This window comes from Tachypleus tridentatus, chromosome 12, assembly GCF_004210375.1.
Source record: "Tachypleus tridentatus isolate NWPU-2018 chromosome 12, ASM421037v1, whole genome shotgun sequence".
NCBI lineage: Eukaryota > Metazoa > Arthropoda > Merostomata > Xiphosura > Limulidae > Tachypleus > Tachypleus tridentatus.
In genome coordinates, this window is record NC_134836.1 from 53,940,256 (window position 1) to 53,962,063 (window position 21,808).

The 21,808-nt window shown below is 33.3% G+C and overlaps 1 protein-coding gene across 3 annotated transcripts in view; it reads right to left on the reverse strand.

Annotated features, from left to right (window-relative positions):
* LOC143233352 (uncharacterized) overlaps nt 1-21,808 on the reverse strand; it is a 110,156-nt gene that overhangs the window by 25,320 nt on the left and 63,028 nt on the right. For 2 of the 3 annotated variants that reach the window (XM_076469519.1, XM_076469520.1), the window contains exons 7-13: nt 14,759-14,854; nt 13,064-13,186; nt 7,045-7,122; nt 6,588-6,675; nt 3,147-3,296; nt 1,552-1,654; nt 539-683 (exon numbers count right to left, since the gene is read on the reverse strand). In XM_076469519.1, coding sequence (XP_076325634.1) covers nt 539-683; nt 1,552-1,654; nt 3,147-3,296; nt 6,588-6,675; nt 7,045-7,122; nt 13,064-13,186; nt 14,759-14,854 — 783 coding nt within the window. Of the gene's footprint in view, nt 1-538; nt 684-1,551; nt 1,655-3,146; nt 3,297-6,587; nt 6,676-7,044; nt 7,123-8,624; nt 8,737-13,063; nt 13,187-14,758; nt 14,855-21,808 lie in introns of those variants that run through there. The other variant, XM_076469521.1, reaches the window with a different exon arrangement.

Genomic DNA, 21,808 nt, shown 5'->3' on the forward strand with positions numbered 1-21,808 from the left:
GTTGGTTAAGTTTTAACATAGTTAATTTTAATACATACATAAACCTCTGAAGAAAAAACTGCAAAGGTAAACACTGAACTGTGGTTTTTAGCATGGACCTTACATAATACCATAATCTATAAGTTAGTGCTTTACTTCATTTCTTTTTAAGCTTTTATACTTTTGTAGGAACACGGAAAAAAAATTCCAGACTGGTAAAAACCAAGGGAAAAAGGTTATAAAAAGATATTGTTGCCTGAGGAGAAACAGATAATAAAATTAGGATAATAAAAAAAAATGTTGTTCAATTTTTTATTTCTGTATTTAATATTTCACTCATTTTATTTTATAATACTGAACAAATAAGAGAAAATTATCATTTTCACCAATACAATGAACCATCACATGACAATCAGTTCCTATCAGTGTATGGGAATAACACGAGTAGCTGTACTATGATTGTATATCATCCTCTCAGTTTATTACTTTTGAATTGAAAGGTAGCTAACACACAATATCTTTATAATATTAATAGAATTATTTAATAGCTGTAACTTACCACAAACTTATCATAAAGTTGGTAAGTCAGCAAGGGGTTTGGAAGTTCTCGAAAATACATTTTCAACAAGGATGCCACACAATGGATGTCTTGCAGTATGGCTTCGTCATGAAGATCTGGAGCTCTGTCTTCATCAAATGCTAATCTGACACATGAAAAGATTACAATATATAAATATTAAAAAAACAAAACATTTAATATAACTTATTTTAGTTTAATGGCTTAAGTGTTGTGGAAATAAAAATACAGAAGTCGTTCTAGTTTGTTGTTGAGCACAAAGTTACACAATTGGCTATCTGTGCAGCGCCCACTGCAGGTATCAAATATCTCTGTCTGCAACATTATAAGACTATTCAATTACTTCTGAGTCATTGGGCCATGCTTGGTCTAGAGTGAGCTTTTGAAGTCTAATTAAAACTTATATGTCAGAGACATGCAAAATAATATCTACTGCATATTAACATTTACATTTAATCTTTTTAATATCAAGCCATTTATACATTACATAACTGGTACAAAGGAGCAATTCAATAAAAGCTAATGATACTTTTTTTTTATCTGGGAAATGATAAATAAGAGAAAAAAATTACTGAAGCTGTGATAAAAGTAGCTTTGTTGTGTCTCAGAAATTGGATTTCTTACATCAGATTCTACAAAAGTAAAATGAATGGAATGGATATAAATCAGAATTGAAATAAACACAGAAAAAAACAGTAACCAAAAAGGTATAAATGAGCAATTTGTTAATTTTTTGTGAAACTACATTTAAGAAATATGTCTAAATGTATTAAATATTTGCAAATTGATCGGTTATACCCATATTTTATCAATTTTTAATATTTCTAGTCTAACTTTCAAAGGAGAAATAGTCATAAGAACATGAACTACACTTGAGTAGAAATATTAATTAAATATACATACTGTATGGAGTATAATTTTTTTTAAAGTTATGATATACAAAAATTAATTTTAGTATTTAAAGCAAAAGGAAGAAAACTGAGATAAATCCTTACCTCAGTTTCTGAATGTTTGAGGTGACTCCAGATAGTCGGTACACCCCATCAACAATCCCATGGGTTTCAATAAACTCTGTGCAACATTTTAACACCAGAGGAACTATAAGAATGAAGAAGTTAAACAGTCCAGATAACTTGTACTAAAACTGTGTTACATGTTTACCACTACTTATACAAACACATACAATAACAAGTAAATAGGAAATAGACTAACTACGAATATTCACATGTATGAAACATTTGTATCTAGTTCACTTAGAAGTATTTAGTGTGTATGAACATAATGTTTGGAAACAATTACAGAAAATTTCAAGTGGCACAGAAACAGAAGCCCCAGACAATAAGTAATTGCAAATAAATAGTCTGTTTATCATCAGTACCATATATATCATAGAAAGTAGAAGGGAAAATCAAATAATTTCCACTAGTGCTTTGTATTTGTTTTAGAAACAGCACTACACCTAGCTGTAGCACCACCACATATTTATAAACGTAGTTATTAAATATTGTACCATTTGTCCTGTATTGAGCCAAGTTACGTGCTTGTTGTTTGATATTTTCAGTTTCCACATATATCTTCAATAATATGTATATTGTAACCCTGTGGTGACCAACCCACAGGTGGTAGTTTTATTTAACCACCCTCTTTAGGAACAGACACAGTTCCAAACTCATATGTCACAAGATATATTTAGCTTTGAAACATAAATGTCTGTGACCCACCAGTCCACAGTTTGAAATCAGTTGTGACTTACCACTGAGGAACATGGCAGCAAAGATATTAAATCTCTACTTGTACCTAACAGTGGACTGGGTGCTTGCAATTATGTACAGCTCTCCAATACTACAGTACTACTTGTAATGGTCACCTTACATGTTTCATTGTAGATGTTGTATGAGGATATTTTTGTTTTGCCATTGAATAAACTTTCATTCTATTGTCTTGAAATCTGACACCTAATTTAGCTGTTTGTTTTAATCTTTCTTGAACAGTTGTTTTGGGAAGCCACAAATTCATTTAGGTCACCCCATGTCATGCCTTTAGAACATTCACACTTTTACTTAAGAATTAGGTTGTTACTGGATAACCATGTTAATAGCACACTCTGAGTTAGGTATCATCAGTTTTGAAGAGTGTGAGATAGAAAGCTTCACTGCTTCCATTACTCACAGTATTAGTTTTACACATCTAAAGTTTCCATACAATTAAAACATAAATTTAACCTCAATCTTTTGGACCAAGTAACCTTTACCTGCTAAAACTGAGATTTCTACATGAATTTGATTAAACAGTTTTGTCCTCAGTGCTCAAGTACATCACTGGGAAAAATATTACTGCATTATGCTGGCTTGCCATTGTGTGATCACTTGAATGACACCCAATCAGAGTAAATTGTAAAGACAAGACTGTATCTTATGCAATTAATTTTCATATAATTAAGGGGAAGCAATCCCCCCTAATGTTTTACACATATTTTACTCATTACTTACATAATTATTTCCAATATATGTTTGTGTACTTGTTTTATCTGTTTTCCCAACTATTATTTGATTGGAAAAAAAAACCCCAAAAACTTAAACTTGTTACTTACTTTCTCTGGAAGTATTCAATAAATGTTCTCCCAGGTCACAACCAAACACTCTTTCCTTCAATATGCCGCTCTGTTTAAGTTTCCGCCTTGAGGGTCGAGACAAAAGAAAAGATCTGAAGAAAGCAATGAGTTTTCCCTGTTTTCGTAGTACTAGGAAGATGGAAAAGTAATAAAAATGTATTATGTATATCAGAAGCTCTTGTGGTAACTGCAAGTCAAAATTTATTTTGCAACATATGTACTTTCGTATTCACTATTAACACTGTATTCACATAGTTGGGATTTAACTGGCTGTAGATTTTGTTTGTTTTGTTTCTGAATTTTGCTCAAAGCTACATGAGAGCTATCTGTACTAGCCTCCCCTAATTTAGCAGTGTAAGACTGGAGGGAAGGCAACTAGTCATCACCACCCACTGCCAACTCATGGGCTACTCTTTTACCAACGAATAGTGGGGTTGTCTGGCACATTATAATACCCCCACAGCTGAAAGGGCGAACATATTTGGTGCGACTGGGATTCGAACCTGCAACCCTCAGATTACGAGCCGAAAGCCGTGCTGAGCCAACTGGCTGTAGAAACAAAACTGATTAATTGACCATTCAAATAATAGTCAAATATTTATCTGTCCTTAGTTTTTAGTTCTTAAATGCATATATATTAAATATTATTCAGTAAGTTATTTTTATTCGTTATACTGGTTTGTTTCCACTATACTGATATACAAATCCAGGTTTAGTGTCACAATAGATATTTTTAATCATAACAAGTAACTATCCATTTTATTTTGATAGGATATCATTCTTATAAAGGTATATTGCAAGTTAAAAAGAACCATAGCTGTTTAATGCATATGACTGGAGAATATCATAATATGGCAAAGGATAAAAAATAAGTTTCAACAGGTAAAAAGTAATAATCTAAGAAGCAACACATAGTCTTCATTGTTTGGATTAAACACTCTCTCACTTTGAAGTCTATTAACCCTTTTGCTATAGGCTCAGTAGAAACACACAAGTCTGTATATACATTTGTTATATACTTGTATCTTCACAAAAGCTGGTAGATTTTTATTAAAGATTGCAAGTTTTTTGTAAGCAAAAAATCAAAAATTTTTAATGAAGTAATTTTAATAAAAATTTGTTCGTGAAACTATTGAGGCTGTTTTATTACTAGTCCAAGTGTGAAGTATTTTCATATTATGGTTAAAACCTTTTTCATTCCAAAAATCTAAAATATTTTCCATGCAATCTTTAAAACCTCCCAAATAAATTTCAAATGTTTGTTCTCAGAAAGGTGTTATATTCTGTTAATTTCCCTACACTAACTATGTGGGGATCTGTCAATTTGCCTGACCTTGTAACCGCCATAAAGAATTAGAAAATTGATATAGATTATATCTTTTTCTTGTTATAGAATGACTACATGCCATGTATGTCTTTACAAAGTGATCTTGTCTTAGCTGTGTTTTAGTGGACTAGTATATTTTAATATACAGTAATATTTCAATTATTATACATTATATATATACACAGACTTATTATTTTAAAATAAGTTATTAAACTTAGTTTTCTTAAGATATGGAGAAGTAAATAAAGAAGCGAACATTTATCTCTTCTAGTTAAGACCTTTGAACTCGGTTGCTGCTGGGCATAGGCTACTCTTACCCTTAAGAAATGTTGCACATGGATAATGCCAAACAAATTAGTTCATTGCTACCATAGAATTGTACTATAATTTATCAAGCTTAGTAACCAAGCTGCATTTAGGTCTACAAAAATACGAAATTTTAAAGCATACTACAGATATAATCTACTTTATTGAAATATTAGTTTGAAAGAAGATAGTTTAGTAACAGACTAGAATAGCTGAGACAATCACTAGAGGGCAATCTAAGCTGCCAATCAGTTATTCATATGTGGTATATTGAAGTAAGTGTATCTAAGGAACCATTTCCAAAAATGGAAAGAGGTGAATGCGGTCACTGTGTTAGATTCTGTACATAAGACATTTTAGTAAAATAAGAAAGATGTGTTCTTATTTTATATTTTGGCTTGTCAATATTGGAAATTTGAGTTCATAATTCATATAAAACTATAAATTTAGTATTTTGACCATCTCAAATGTCTAATTAGAATCATTGCTACATTCAATATGACAAATGACACACAAAATATGTTTAGGTGTGTTTTAATATTTAGTTTAAAATTAAAAAATAAGTAATGTATCACATTAAAATTTGGATTACAATCTACAGTTTCATACCAAACTTTCTGACATAACTTCATAAAATACTGGTTCAGCAAAGTTAACAAATAAGATGACATGGCCTTTAACCCATGATTCGTCACAACAGGGTTAATAAGGGTGTAATTGTAAGACTTTAGTATAAATGGTGTTTAGAGATGTTTGAAATTTAAAGATTCATCAGATAAACTTGGATAATACAAAGGTATTTAATACAGGTTTTAGACATTCTGAATGCTCAACTAACATTGTTTGATCAGTCAAACAACAAACTTGCCAATCCAATGTGTTTAACACATTCCTCTGAGTTGTTTCTTAATACACACATCTTGTATTACGTTTCTTAATGTAAAATAATCAAAATCATAATTCTAAATGCAGTTTAGTTTTGCATGGCGATATTTCATGATATCATATCCTGCAGACTTCTACTTTTTCAATGTACTTCCCACAGCTGAGTTATGTATGTGTCAGCTAAAATATCTCAGTCTCAGATATTGTCCAACCGAGTGTGGATAGGACCATATGAGATGTGCTATTGCATTACTTATGGTAGAATAGTACAGTAGTCCACAACCTTTTTCAGAATGAGGAGCAGCAAGTTTGGGCCCCAAAGTTTCGCAGACTGCTTTGCACAATATCAACCTTTTAAATTGTGTTAAAACATTACATTTTATATATCTTTTCAAGAGTCTTATGGACCTCCTGAAATCTTCATACACACTGGAAGTTAAAAACCACTGGCATAGCTTACAAACATGGTGATACTTTGTTTTGTGTTTTACAGATTTTTATCAACATTATAACACACATACATATAATCATTTATATTTGTAAAATAAAAAAAATATTCGTATAAACAGTGCTGCAAAACTATCTTTTTAAATAAAATCCTAAGTCTAGAGCATCAAAATTGAACATCCTTGTCCAAGTATAAAATTTATTGGTTTAAAAAGTTTTGAGGGTGTAAATTTAGATTACTGCAATACTAAATGAAACAGTTACTATTTGTTTTAAATCAGAAAACTTAAGGGATTGACCTAGTGAGAAAGCAGCATGTATTTTTCATTGCAATGAAATATATGTACTTAATATAATGACTGAAATCCTAAAATACTTTTCTCTTACATAAATATTTTAGCTAATTATGAAAATTGACATATCTAAAATTGCATCTATAAACACTTATGACTGACCAGGTTTTGTTGGAACTGTTGGTATCTTAAACACCTGAGGAACTTTTTCTCCAATTACTTCAACACATTCACTGGGAAAAAATCCAACCTAGATAATTTGGAAAAGTTGGTATCAGATTATGTTTAATGTTAGTGAAAATGAGTAATATGTTCAACAAAAGCACGAATAGATGTTTGAAACTAGTTTTTTATACCCTCAAAATGACTTAAAACATAACTTTTTCTAAAAACATTATTTTATTGTTTTAAACTAGTTGTTCATTTAGCAAGTCTGTGAATAGTTTTTCTATCTAGTTTGCACAATTTACACTGATGTTGTATTAATTTTTTATTAAACTTAATTGGTACAGAAAGTCAATTTTTAAAGTTGACAAACTTGATTTATGGTAACAACATTTTGGTTTTACATTAAAAGTTTGCATCATTAATTTACTATGTTCCTTAGTTCTCTGATTACCTCAAACCGTCGCTTTCCTCTCCACCATGTAGATTCTTCAGGTGGTGGCATGTCAATCACAGATACCATATCACCAATCTAGAAAAATATTCTGTATAACACTATGTCTCCACGCATATCTCAAGTGAACCATAATTTAACCCCTTATATTTTTGAGATATTTATACAAGTTACCTTTAACTAACTACAAATAATCCTTATTATTAATCTATACAAAAAAATAATGAAAATCATAGTTTCACATAATACCCACCCCCATTAAACTGAATAAAAATCAGAACATATTTTCCATTATTATGAAGATAGGAGGAGTATTGTGTTGTAGCTAGCTTGCTGAGGTAGAGTATCTAGTTTGCTAGCAACTGTTAGCAGAGAATTGTAATGGTGAATGTGATATTTATCTCATACATACTTAATCAGATTGAGACTTGATTATTTTGTTCGCTAAAGAAGATGACTGTAACCATCATCACATTCGTTGATCCAATTTCAAGCAATATGACTGGGATAGTTTAGAGCAATATAATTTCATTTAGAGCTCTTACTGATCAGAGTAAGAAGACGAAACTGTAAACATGATTGAAAACAACGTCCAAGTAGACTGAGTGTTATCTGCCTATCTCAAAGAATCAAAGGACTTGAGTCCTGCATCTCTACATCAACCTCAATAACTTACACTATTAAAACATAAGAAAGGTCAAGTGCTTCATACATTTATTTCATATCTTTACTTCAGAATCTTTTCAAAGAAACCTTGAAGCACAGCTTGTCTAATCTATTTCTTATCATCCACAGTTTGTTCTAAACCTACAGAACTGACACTTTTTCCATTTGCATTAAAATTAACTAGATTTTTGTTAGCTGTCATAAGACAGCTCTAACATGATATGTTTAGAAATAACTGTATCCTGATTGATGTTAAGTAATTCAATCAACAGGAACAAAAGCTGGTATCTTTTGCACAAGTCTATCCAATTATTTTTCACTTAGTCTGTTACCAGAAGTTGGTGGCCATAATCTGTCCTTGTAATAATGCAGTCTTTGTCATCACATATCTGCTAATTGAGCAGCTATAATCATTCTCCTTTGAAAGTTCATGTGATCCTTGCTCTTACCCATTGTCTTGGAGTGTGATCATATTTCTGCATCCACCAAGCTCTGATCTCACATATCAAATTGAGAGTGGGCTTTACGTTGGGAGGTCTTAGTGAAATGCCAAGTTTGTGAATAAAACAATATGGAAATCACAGTTTCACATGACCAGTACACTCTACCAAACATCAGGTGGATGCAGTGCATTCGTGTTCATAATAATAAATTATTTCTAAACTGCACCGAGAAAAAAGAAATTGCATAAGATATAAACTCATGTTTGTTTGTTTGTTTTGAACAGAACTTTACTACGGTACCTCGTTGAAGAGTAGCAAACATAGTTTAACATCAAACGTCTAGAACATTAATCCATATGGAACAAGAGATATCCTGCTTAAAATATCTACCGAAATTAACACTAACTAGCATAACCACCCCATTATGAACAAACACAAAACAAATCTGGTCTTTTAAACAAAATTACAAACCATGTAACACGGACCAACATCCTGAATAAACAGTGAGAAACTTGATATGAATCACATGTACAAACAACGATAACCGCACAAACTGAACTGTAAACAATGGAATAGAAAAATAAAAACGTTGAGAGCTTATCCAGTTAAAAACCCGGTCTCACGGAGTTAAATTTGTTGAAAACCGTTAACTTTCTCGCCTTTTTTTAAAATCCATGTTAAGAAAAACGACAATTAAAAAAAAACGCGTTAGTTACTTCGTTCGACAGAAAGCACGAACTAAACGTACGTTGTACTACAATACAACAACGAGCAGGCTACGCGAACACAGACGCCACTGGGTAAGTCCACTTAATCAACGCGAGGGTTGAGGGTCTTGTTCAATCAATTGGTATAATGATACGAAACAAGGCACGCCTTTCAAGGAAATACGGTGCTATAGAATAAATGACAAGTATCTTTTCATGACTTCACGATTATCAATAACAAAACACCATTCTATACAAATAAGTGTCGTTTTACTTCTAAATATTAATTACAGATTTTAAACGTACAGAGATTATACATAAAAGAAAACTACTCATGTGATGTATAATGACACATGAACATTTGTATTTACACAAACAGCAATCTGGTTTGGTTTCGATTTCGCACAAAGCTACACGAGGGCTATCTGCGCTATCCGTCCCTGATTTAGCAGTGTAAGACTAGAGGGAAGGCAGCTAATCATCACCACCCACCGCCAACAACTGGACTACTCTTTTACCAACGAAAAGTGAGATTGACTGTGACATCATAACGCCCCCACGACTAAAAAGGGCGAGCATGTTTCTGTGACGGGAATTCGAACCCGCGACCCTCAGATTACGAGTCGAATGCCTTAATCACTTGGCCATGCCGAGCCATATTTATCTGTCGTGTTGCTACAAACAATACACATACACAGATATATTTATAATATATGTGTAAAAAAAAAAGCCTATAAAAATAAACGCTGAACTGGAGTATACGCGGAGCTGCGGTACGTTTCACATACACGTGTATAGAAAGCGATATAACAACGACTAAACAACTTTACAATATTTCCAGAGAAAAGATGTGTGTGTTACGAAAACATAAGTAATTATATTTTGTTTTTGATTAAAACAATAACTGTGTCCAAAACAGTCAGGCCCAGCATGGGGGCGTTATAATGGTACGGTCAATCCCACTATTCGTAGGTAAAAGAATAGCCCCATAGTTGGCGATGGGTGGTGACGACTAGCTGCCTTCCCTCTAGTCTTACACTGCTAAATTAGGGACGGCTAGCACAGATTGCCTTCGTGTAGCTTTGCGCGAAATTCAAACCAAACCTAAACAGTTTGAATTTTTTGTACTTTTATTTTGCACAAGCTGTAAAATTGTACAAATCAAGTCATGCATTCCTCTTTTAAGCAGAAGTAATCGTTAAAATTTCAGTGTTACTACAAGTGCTGCTACATCTGATACAACTCTCAAAACTTAAAGATGTTAGACGACATTATTACTTGGATTTTATACCAAGTTATTTGAGGGCTATCTTCGTTAGCCGTCCCTAATTTTAAAGTGATCACTGGAGGGAAGATAGCTGCCACCGCCAAATCGCTGATTAATCGAATAGTGGGATTTGACCGCAGCAATGGATCCAAGGTGCCGAGATCGAAACTCGGATCCACGTTCTGGCATATTAGTTCATATGCCGCAAATCCGTCGAAGAAAGAATTCTTAAAAAGAAATAATAAAAACTTTTAACACCACAAATTATCTTGTTATAGATAGTGTGGACTTAAGTTTCAGAAACGTTTCAATCAGAACGATGAGCAGAAACGAAAACACAGGGAGGAAAGGTTTATATTAATAGAACGAAAACTGAAAATATACACAACTGATTAAAAATGAAACAACAGTAACATCCCATTCGTAACCAACTACCACATTCCATGCCAAAAGATACACAAGACCGACATGTATTTATCACATAGTAGCTGCCAAATTTACATGTTCTTATTGTTAAACAGGTTGTTTAAGGTTTCTTCATATGCATATGCTAGTAACAGCTATAAAAAATCTACTGATGTGATATACACATACGGCGGATATCCTAAATCAGTGATCTCAGCCATCGGTCTCCGGACAGGCGTCGTTCCGTGGGATTTCACGAAAACAAACTAACAAACGATAGAAAATATTTATACATATATTGTAATGATTCTCTCCTTTTCCCTTTTTAGCAACTTGCATTTTTGTGGTTCGCAACAATTTAAGGACACAGCAAGTCAAAACGGCCCCTAGTGTTGAAAACGTTGAGATCCATTGTCCCTAAAACTCGACTAACTTACGTACGAATCATTTCATACCAAAATAACCATATAAGAATGCAACGTTTTATGGAAATACACCCCAGTGATGCAGCGCTATCTCTGCGGACAACGTCAAAACCGGGTTTCGAAACCTGTGGTAGGCAGATCACGGATGGCCCTTTGTGTAGCTTTGTGCTTAATTACGAACATGAAAACACGGATTCTTTCACACCAAAATAATCATATCGGTATGTAACGTTTAATGGAAACATAAGAACTTTTATAATTATCACGTCTTAGTTGCTATATGCAACTTCCGAGTAAAATTCTGCCAAAACTAAGAACATTTTTAACATGACAGTTTTGTATTATAAATACGTTTCCTATACACATGTTGATTTTACCGAAAACGTAAAGCTTTAAAACAAATGAAGTCCGAAATACGCTTAAGATACGTTATTTTAAACATACGAAAAATCGCGCGACTATACACCACCATATAGAAGGATACAGTATAGTTTATTCGATCGCACTCGGAACTGCACGTGCAGTTGTCGTTGGGTTAAGATCACTCAGACATGAACTGACCGTTAAAAGGTGAAGTTTATATTTACTCAAGTCCCAAATATTGTATTTTTATACATTGGACTTACTCAGTATTATATTAAATGATTTACTCCCATTTTAACACCAAGCAAGTTGAATTATTTTTCTTAGGTGTTACGTAAAATATATATAGAGAGTATTTTCGGACAAACAATAATGCAATTTATCTTAGAAATTAAGGCACAACTTTTGTAACATGACTAAGAGTCAACACCCCTGGTATGGCCTGCTTAAGACTTTAGTTTATGAAATGTGAAGCCTCATAAACCTAACTAGGTTCGTGGTGGAGAAAATCTTACCCAATGGAAAATACGTTCTTTTAACGTGAAAGTTAGTTTGGTGTGGTTGTCATTTACAGTAAGACTACTTTACATTGCTTCTATATAAATATGATATTTATTAACTTAGTACTTTGAGGTTTACAGTTAAGCCTAGCATGCAATATGTAACATAAAAACATGTTACTAGCTCGCATTAAGTAACATAAACAATGAAAAGTATGTGGTTAAACCTTTTTTTTTTTTTCATGTGTAACTAAAAGTTAAACAGACTCCAGTTTTAAAAATATTTAATCAAGTAAAATACAAGGAAAGTAGTTAGCCCTAATTATAAATGTAAACACACGTATAAAACTGTGTTTGAATGGAAATGTAAAACAAACAAACTGGAGGTATTGAAGTGAAGAATTCTCAAGCTTAACGTTTTCGCTAACCCTAAAGTTAATATCATAACACGCTTATCTTTGAAATTTTAATTTTGGGAGAAAATGCCACAAATATTGATATTTTCTACCCAAACTCCAGGGTTCAACATAGAGTAAAAACAGTTGGTGACAGAATGTATAGCTAAAGAACAAATAGGACTCTCTGCCTCAGATTGGAACACAGTGCTTACGAGGTTATTTTTTCTCTTTATATTTCATATATTTTTACACACTACAGTTTATTGTGTACAGATTTATTTTATTCAGCCGTCGATTACGTCTACTTTTTATCTTTTTAAAAACAAACATTTACGTAAACGTAATGCTTTGATCAGAAAATATGCTTTTAGCATTGTAAACGAGATTTTAGACCAAATTTTAAAATAATTTTCTCGGGAGATTTAACCAAACCCTTTTCTGATTGAGCGCGTTCATTCATTTAAAGTTTTTACATGCGATACTTAAATGTCTTATATGCAAAAATTAGACAACAAATGGCTACAGTAGGTCTTTTAAAAAGTTCCCATTTAATTGATTCATTCTCTTTATCTAGAGAAACTTCTAGATGTTAAAGAGAAACTGTTTATTTATGTATGATTATTTACTAATGTCTCGTTATTCAAGGTAAGGAAGATATTCACTGCCGGAGACAACAGAACATTACTACGCCAACATATGTCACACAAAAATAACCGTCCTATCATTCATTTTTCTTTGTGTAAAACGTACTCAATATTACTTATACAACTTACAGAAACCTCAAAGAGTAAATATGTAAATACTAGTTATTTGTCTTTAATACAAAAATACTATAATTATCTTACTTCAAATGATATTTCGTCAGAAGCTTGCGCCGTATACCCTTTGATGACGTAAGCACCAGCTATCGCTGGAGTGTTGATGGCAGCTTCATTCGTTACAATAAGCCGGTTTCCTCTGTTGTCAAGCTAGATTAATGACCCGAAATTCAGTTAATGTTCGTTATGCTTTGTTATCAGCATGATTCTGAATTACGTTATTTAAAATAGTAATTTCAATGTCACATGGTACAGACAAATTTGAGTAATTAGGTTGAGGAAAGGTGTTATTTATTAATTAACAGTGCGTGTAGCCTATATTTATACACTTCTAAACAAAATAACTGAAAACCATAATACCTAAAATAGCTGAAAATGTTCACAAAATGCAATCAAATTGTTATCTGGTAAGTAAAATCCTCCTGAGAAAGACAAACGAACTGTTAACTGGTGAGGAAGGCCCTCTAAAGAAAGGCACTTTTTTCTATCTTGATCCGGTATTTCACGAGATGACGAAAACAGTATATTTGATCGATCATCTCACGGAACAATCAGAAGCATAACTAAGAAATGAGACACATGGTTAAACTATTACTCGAGTCGCTCTTTTATCCGTGTAGCAACAGGGAGACTGGAAATGATTTGTTAAAGAGCCAGCTTTAGTGGGTCAGTTATATTCGCAGTATTATCTTTATTGTAAATCCATAAGAAAGGAACCGAAGTTAAGCCTACCGTATAGTCAAACTTTACCTTACTACCACATGCCTTTTCTCACACATTCATGAACTTTACCTTCAATATTACTATCAAATTACGTTTTATTTTATTTGAGTGACAATTTTATTGTAACAGATATTCCATAAGCTGACTTCTGGAAGCATTCTACATTAATGTTTTGATCTTTAGTTTCGCAGGGTAAAGAGAAAATAATTACGGGCACTATTACCAATTCTGTTAAAGTGAAAATACCAGCTACGTCATTAATGTGACAATTTTTAACCAATCAAATTACTTGGATATCGCATCAGGACAACCAACCACCTATAGTTTCATTAAAAGAAACAAAAGCATTTAGAAATAGCCATCTTCATATATTACTTCCTGTCACATTACACGTGCATTCAATCAGTTATTCCCAGACAAGATACGAGACCAGACTGAAGTGCTTCCAAAGAATTTGTCACTAATTATTTACAATAGATAGTCCACAGATGGTAGAGCTTCCCTAAACGACACAGGTGTTTTCCTAAAAAAAAAGAATCACCTTAAACCATTTGTTGTAAGTGGGAACTACACATTGTGTCAAACTGAATACATTTACGGCACTCGGTGTATAGAACCGACACGTGAAAACAGGGGAAGAAAATGAGAGATCACAACAATAATTGGTGGGATCAATTTTAATGTTTGTCTTTTCCTTTAATTATTTGACTGGCATGTTATTATGGACTACATAAGGAATAATGTTGTTGCATATATAAGTTTTAAAAAGTGAAACGGGTCCATATGGAATACCATCGATAATTCTAGGCTTATTATTTGTTGGTTAAGTTGCGTGAAGCCAAGAGAAGTTAAAGACAGGTCCAAAACAGATCAAAGTTTTCAAAGTAAAGGGGTAGAGGGTTAAAAAGTATCCCCTCCCCTTCGGGTCGTACAACTAAACAGTTTTAAGTTTGTTAAACACCGTTCATTGATCAAGTTTAATATCTACCATTAACTCACCTCAAGCCAATTAAGAACCGGTCCACAGCTGATTAAGCTTCCGGCAAGGTTTGAGAAGCGACTGAGGTATTCCCTAAGTACTGTTCGTAAAGCCTCCTGCGGGAAATTAATGAATAAAAATACCCTCTATAAATATACGTTGAAAAAAATTTACAAAAATATTCATTTCGGATTTTCACTTGTTTCCAATACTTCAAGGGTTCAACTAATGATTTATCAATTAGACAATTTATCTCATACCCATTCATGTATGTACATGTACAGGGAAATACAAATTCCCTCTTACTCGGACAATAAAAGAACTACATTGTGTAATTAAACCAAGCGTGAAAAGTAATACATAGTATAATTCTTTTGCTGCCATTACATATTAACTTTGAAATTGATAACATATTAATATTTCTCAATACGTTTCATTATTACAGAACACAGATATGACCACATCAATTTAAGATCAGGAAACTGAAAAGAAAAAACAAAACAAAACTATTTTAACGCAGCAACAAAGTTAACAAGTATCGAGAACCGTACTGGTAACATTGTTTCAAGCAAATTTGCTGTATTTGCGGATGGATAAGACGATACTTTTTACTCTAAAAACGAATGAGGGCCGTCTTACACACTGGCAAATACAGTATATGAAAACCTCGTATACTGAGTTATATCTTCATCACAGAAATAGCTGACCTAGAATACAACACAATAATGTGGTAAAGGCTATATATATAATGTGCTAAGGAAGTAAGATATTTATTCTAAGTCACATCTTAAGTTACAAACAGGTGATAAAACTATTATTCAAAATTCATCATACTATTAATTGTGTTGTAAGTTTGTTTGTTTGATGTGTTATGAATTTCACGCAAAGCAACACGAGTGTTATCTGCGCTAGTCGTCCCGAACTTAACAGTGATAGACAAAAGTGAAGGCAGCTAGTCATCACCACCCATCGCCAAAGAACAGTAGGATTGACCATAAATTACAACACCCCCTGGTTGAAAGGACAAGCATGTTTTCTGGGACGGGGATTCGAACCTGCAACCATCAGACTGCAAGTCGAGTGCCCAAACCACTTGGCCATGCCTGGTCACATGATGTAAGTCAATGAATCTCGGTTGTATACTAAGTTTCCATAAATCACACATAAAAAACACAAATTTTTGAAACTTATAATACAAAGCCGTTTAGCTGACACATTTCGTTTAAAGAGCACAAAGTTAAAACTAACTTTAATTTTTCTTTAGTTTTTTGGGCCCGGTATGGCCAGGTGGTTAAGGCACTCGAGTCGTAATCTGAGGGTCGCGGGTTCGAATGCCCACCACACCAAACATGTTCGCCCTTTCAGCCGCGGAGGCGTTATAATGAATCGGTCAATCCCACTTCGTTGGTAAAAGAGTAGCTCATGAGTTGGCGGTGGGTGGTGATGACTAGCTGCCTTCCCTCTAGTCTTACACTGCTAAATTAGGGACGGTTAGCGCAGATAGTCCTCGTGTAGCTTTGCACGAAATTTAAAACTTACCAATCATCAGATTTTGTCGTGGCGTTTTTCTCATTAAAAGCCGTACACCTCTTGTGGATTGATAAACCCGTATTTTCAGCCCAATGTAGTAATAAACACATTTGTATCCGTGCGTGTGTGTTTGGATAAACTGTAGTATAAATTATAAACTGCAGGTAGAATTTTCTAATATACAAAGTTTTCTTCAAGTGGCTTCTGTAGCAAAGAATTGAAAGGTTAAAGTAATTTTACTTGTTTTTTATTTTTTAGGAGTTATGATCGTGTTGCATTTCAATAATAATAATAATAATGATAATAGTTTGGTTTTGTATGTTTTGAATTTCGCGCAAAGCTACACGAGGGCTATATCTGCACTAATAATAATAATAAAAAATATAAGATCTGTGTTTAAATAACTCCTTAAAGACAGGTTTTGTGATCTACCCACCCTTATGTCATTGTAAAAATTAGACTAAGATTCATATTTGAAATTTCTGAACTGTTATAGTATAGACGCCTAACGTTCTTTCAATGTTTATGTTGGGGATAGAAAGGAAAAACCAGTTTGGCACGTGTTCCTTTTGTCTCCCGCAACTCAAATATTGCAAGTCGAGCGCTTTAACCATAAGGCTTTGTCAAGCCACCATCTGGTATCTATGATTAAACGCAAGTATAACAATATATAAATGAAAATATACAAGTAGAATATACTATAAAGAATCCAAATTTAAGTGCTAAATGTGAATGACTATGCAGGAACATTAAATAGTAGTGGTGTGTACATATATTCGATTAGATCTTATAGTTAATTAATAAATGCCTGTTATGGAAATTCAATTTTAACGTAGTATTGGGTCAAAAAACTTCACTGGTGGTATTTTAAATCTCATATTTGCATCATATATACTAAAGTACGCAGGCGTAATGGATTTTTTGGTACTATTAAGTGTCTGAACTAAAGACGGAAACATTAATCAGAAGCGACTGATGTACAAATAAATCGTCAATTACTATACATAATACAGAACAGCAAATAAGAAGTGAAAACTAAATATTTCAAATAAGTAAATGTGTGTAAAACATATTTGAATGTGATCTTCTTTACTCTTCAACTTGTTTTATATTTAAAGGGGGTTGTTGTTTGTTTGGGCTACCTGTTGTGTCCACCGTGGAAAACTGAACCCTTGGACTTTGGTAGATAGATAAAGTCGTGACTGTACCATTAGGGGGCCAGTTTGGTCTGTTTTAAATTTCGCGCAAAGCTACTCCAGGGCTATCTGCGCTAGCTGTTCCTAATTGTGCAGTGTAAGACAAGAAAGGCAACTAGTCATCAACACCCACCGCCAACTCTTGGGCTACTCTTTTTACCAACGAATAGTGGGATTGACCATCACATAATAACGACCCCACGGTTGAAAGGGGCGAGCATGTTTGGTGTAATTGGGATTCGAACCCACGACCCTCGGAATACGAGTTGAATGCCTTAACCACCTGGCCGTGCCGGGCCACCAATGGGGAAAGAGGGCCAATAACTCACTCCAATTCGTTGCATATTTTGCACACGGAAGTGGCAGCATGCTTTATTTCAGATGCATTAATGTAAGGTAAAAAGTTTAAACTGTAAGTAAAGACATTCAGACCGGAATTTCTTTTTATATCTAATTTAATTTGTAATTAACATTTCTGTTCTATCAAAATAAGCTCAGAAGCCAAGATTTTAACAAAATTTAAAACTTTTATGAATTTTATTTCGTATTGAATTTAGTTAAAACAACGTATTTATTTCCCCAATTCGCTGTGAATGTCTCTCTCTCTACGCATATACATAAAATACATATTATCTTTAATAATGTCAGGTATTTCAATACACATTTCTATTGTAAACATTAACGATTTTCATGCTTACTATTTGTGTATATTTAATCAAGGACTATATGTGGTCATAAGTAGAATCCTATTACAAACAAAGTCGTACTAAGTCTTAATTAATAACTCAATAAACATATAAAGCAGGAAAAATAATTGTTTGTTATGTTCATAGTAAAATAATTAGAAATAAAGTGGAAACACAATTTTTTAATGTAAAGCAAAAATTAATCATACAAACGTGGTTATTCACGTTATTTGACTAAATGTAAGTAAACAAGGCGCTTCGAATCGTTGAAGTGAAACAGATTTCCTTAGATTTGATAAAACGTTTGTCCAGATGACTGACCCACCCATGTATGTGGTGGACCTTATCATTAAACAACACAAACAAATGCAGGTCACACCGATCTCTAGCGTTCAGCGGTAAATCACAGCTTGAACCTTGGACCTTTCGATCTATTATACAGCACAAAGTGTGCCAAGTTATTCAGAGTTTAAGAATGACTTTGGATTACTTTAAATAAATCATATGCAAGAACATTGAACAGAATTTAAAAAAAAATCTTCATTTCGAAAAATATCGAAGTTTATTTGATTTTTTTTATATTTATGTGTGCGCGTCTGTGCGTAGACACACAGAAACATAAATCTTATTTCAGAATAATGAGACGAATGTTTTAACTATTTGATGTAAGCGATTTAGTTATATATGGAGTTACAAATCTGGAGAACCCAATTATGGACGAATGCGCTCACGTTACATAAATAATGAAAATATTTATCTAGTTATCATTTCTTACGTCCAACATTTATTCATCCGTCTCTTTACTTATGCATACGCACAAATACACATAAATGCATCGTAAAAACAGAATCGCAACGAAACTACGAGAAGAATTCGCATAGCAAGCCCAAACTTTCATCAGACTTCGCTGATGATGGAACAAATGCATTCATTCCGAAACGTTTGACTAGTACATACGTTTTCATTCTTACAACCGTTCATTTCTTCATTACTATGGTACATTAAAAAAAAAGGAGTTACTATATTATTACTTACAAACAATTGCTACAATTAAGTTTAAACTTTATCATCTCAAAATATTTAGCTTACCCATTTCTTGTGTAGGCCTGATGAACACTTATCACACATGACGAACAACACATGTAATACTGACAAACTATGCAGATGTTTGCTAGTGTTACAATTATTACTTACGTTTACACAAGTATCACAAGGATAATGTAGAAATATTAACTAAGGAGGCAAAAATTACTAAATTTTCATATTGGGACATTTAACACATACCACTAAAAATATCTTTAAAACGCCATCCTAAACGTCGAAACAGCACGTCACATTATATTACACTCCAATCACTAAACATGAATACATGGAGAACACAGAAAGTACTTCCACACTGTACAACACACAGGTCCGTTCTAAAACACTGGAAACGGAAAACACTTGTACAGTGTCGGCCGTTTGTCTGATGTGCAGGTAAATTGGATTGCAGGTATTGAACGATACAGGAACCGATGATACGGAGTCACGCCGTCTTCGTACTTGTGTTCACAGAGAATATTGATCAGTTTCTATTTTACCTCTATACGGTCGATAGTCCTCACTAGTGACTCATACCCTAAGCAAAGCTTCGGTAGGGTGAGTCACAGCAAACTGCCGAAACTTTGTCCCCTGAAGCAGAGGGTGACAACAATAGGACAAATGATAATTTAGCCATAAACTTTCCAATGTTTGTTTTGTATTATTGTTCATAGTTGTGAAAATTCGACAACTACAAGAAACATTAAGTCCTGGAAATAAATAACGTTTACATGTATATATTTTACTTTGAAACAAACAGTTTATGGTCTGGAAATTTAGAGTGAGTTACTGAATTATTATTCAGCCAACTAACACTGGCCTGGGCAAAGAACAGGGACGTAACAAGACTGTAATAGAGGCAAACTGTAGGTGCCTGCTTAATTTGCAATATAGTGTAATTTAATACATCGATAAACTATACGTTTTTAGGAAGCAAATTCAATAGAAAAATAAGAGTCGATCTGTCCAAAATGGCCCTCCATTCTTTTGAAATCTAAAACGCGTTCATTAAAAACAATTATGAAAAACAAACAAAAAAAGCGCGTTATTAAATTGATGTTATATTACTGTAACAAATCAAGGCCTAAAAAGAACGTTGTCCCAAAGAATGCAAAAACCACCTTGCCTTTTGATAACTGCATACAGAAACATTAGCAGAGATTGAACATTTATAATTATATGTAACGAAAACACTGTAGTATCGAAAGAAAGAAAAAGGGTATATCTCGAGTTGTCATTTATACAATGGGTCACATTAAGGTTGCTGACTGATGGGTTCCAAAACTGGAAATATACAATGAAATTTACAATAACAACAGATTTTATATTAGAACGACAGTACGATAAATAATTACCACAAAATAAAAGTCCTTTATCCATAAGAACACGCTCATTGTTGTCTATCATTAATGAATACGTCTCATCTTTCATACATAAAATTCGGTTCTAGGAAACACCATCCGTGGCTGCTAAGCACAGTTTAATGGAAGTCATCTGCGGAAATTCAATAAACCTGACGCATTTCGAAAAGTAGTTTTGTTTGTATAGTTTGATTTTTTTTTTTTTTAAGATTTGCGATATAAATTTAGTTTTCTACTACAATAAGTAAATCGAGAATTAGTCCAATAAACATAACCCACTTGCAAGTTTAAAAAGAAAAGCCTTTACTGCGGTAGATATGCGTCATATAAAATATATTTGAACACAAGTTGCCTGTGACCACACCCTCTGATGCTGGAGAATCTCCGCAGTCTAACTCCGAGTGTTTATTGAAATTTTAAAGTTGATAATAATGTAGCGTAGTGGCACGTTGTATCGCAAATTGTTTTTCGCAACTAGCTTTAAAACTTGTGTTTTTTTATGGCAAAAAATAATCGTTGATTTTTAATATTTATTTACTTTTTACAATGCGTTACAAGTTTGATCGATAAGGTTTGGTGGAGTGCATGAATATAGTACACCTTGAGTTAATCCTATTTATTTCAGAATATTCACAACGTGTCACGAACTTTCTAGAAATGACAAGTTGCATAAGTAATGTTGCAAATGGAAGCTTAGGCCTTGACAAGCTGTAGGCTTAGTAATTTACTCATGGGAGAGTTTAATTATTTTAAGTGAGTTCTTAATTCAGACACTGGCGTTGTTTAAGTCTGGAGATTAATTTATATTATTATAAACTTGAATGAAAGAAGTCTATGCTGACAAGAAATTCCGAGCTCGGGACCCGAACCTAGAACCTTTGGCTAATAAGGCAAGGCTACTATACAGTTATCCAAGTTTCTAGTATCGTTCACCTTGCGATTAATACGTTACCCTGTACGTTACACTATGATCTTAACGTAGTGTGGTGATTATGTTTATTATAAGAAGCCTTATATACATAGGCGTATATAAGTGAACGAACGGTAACGTAGGTGAGCTTTGTAGTCGTGAACAACACCGTGGTACAGAACTGGAGGTTGTTCAAATCTGGAGCACAGAATCTTATCACTTATTGTCTTTTTTCATGTAAAAGTTAATGTTTAAAATTCGAAATTTCAAAGTAATGTCAATATCAAAATTAGTAATTATCGTTCAC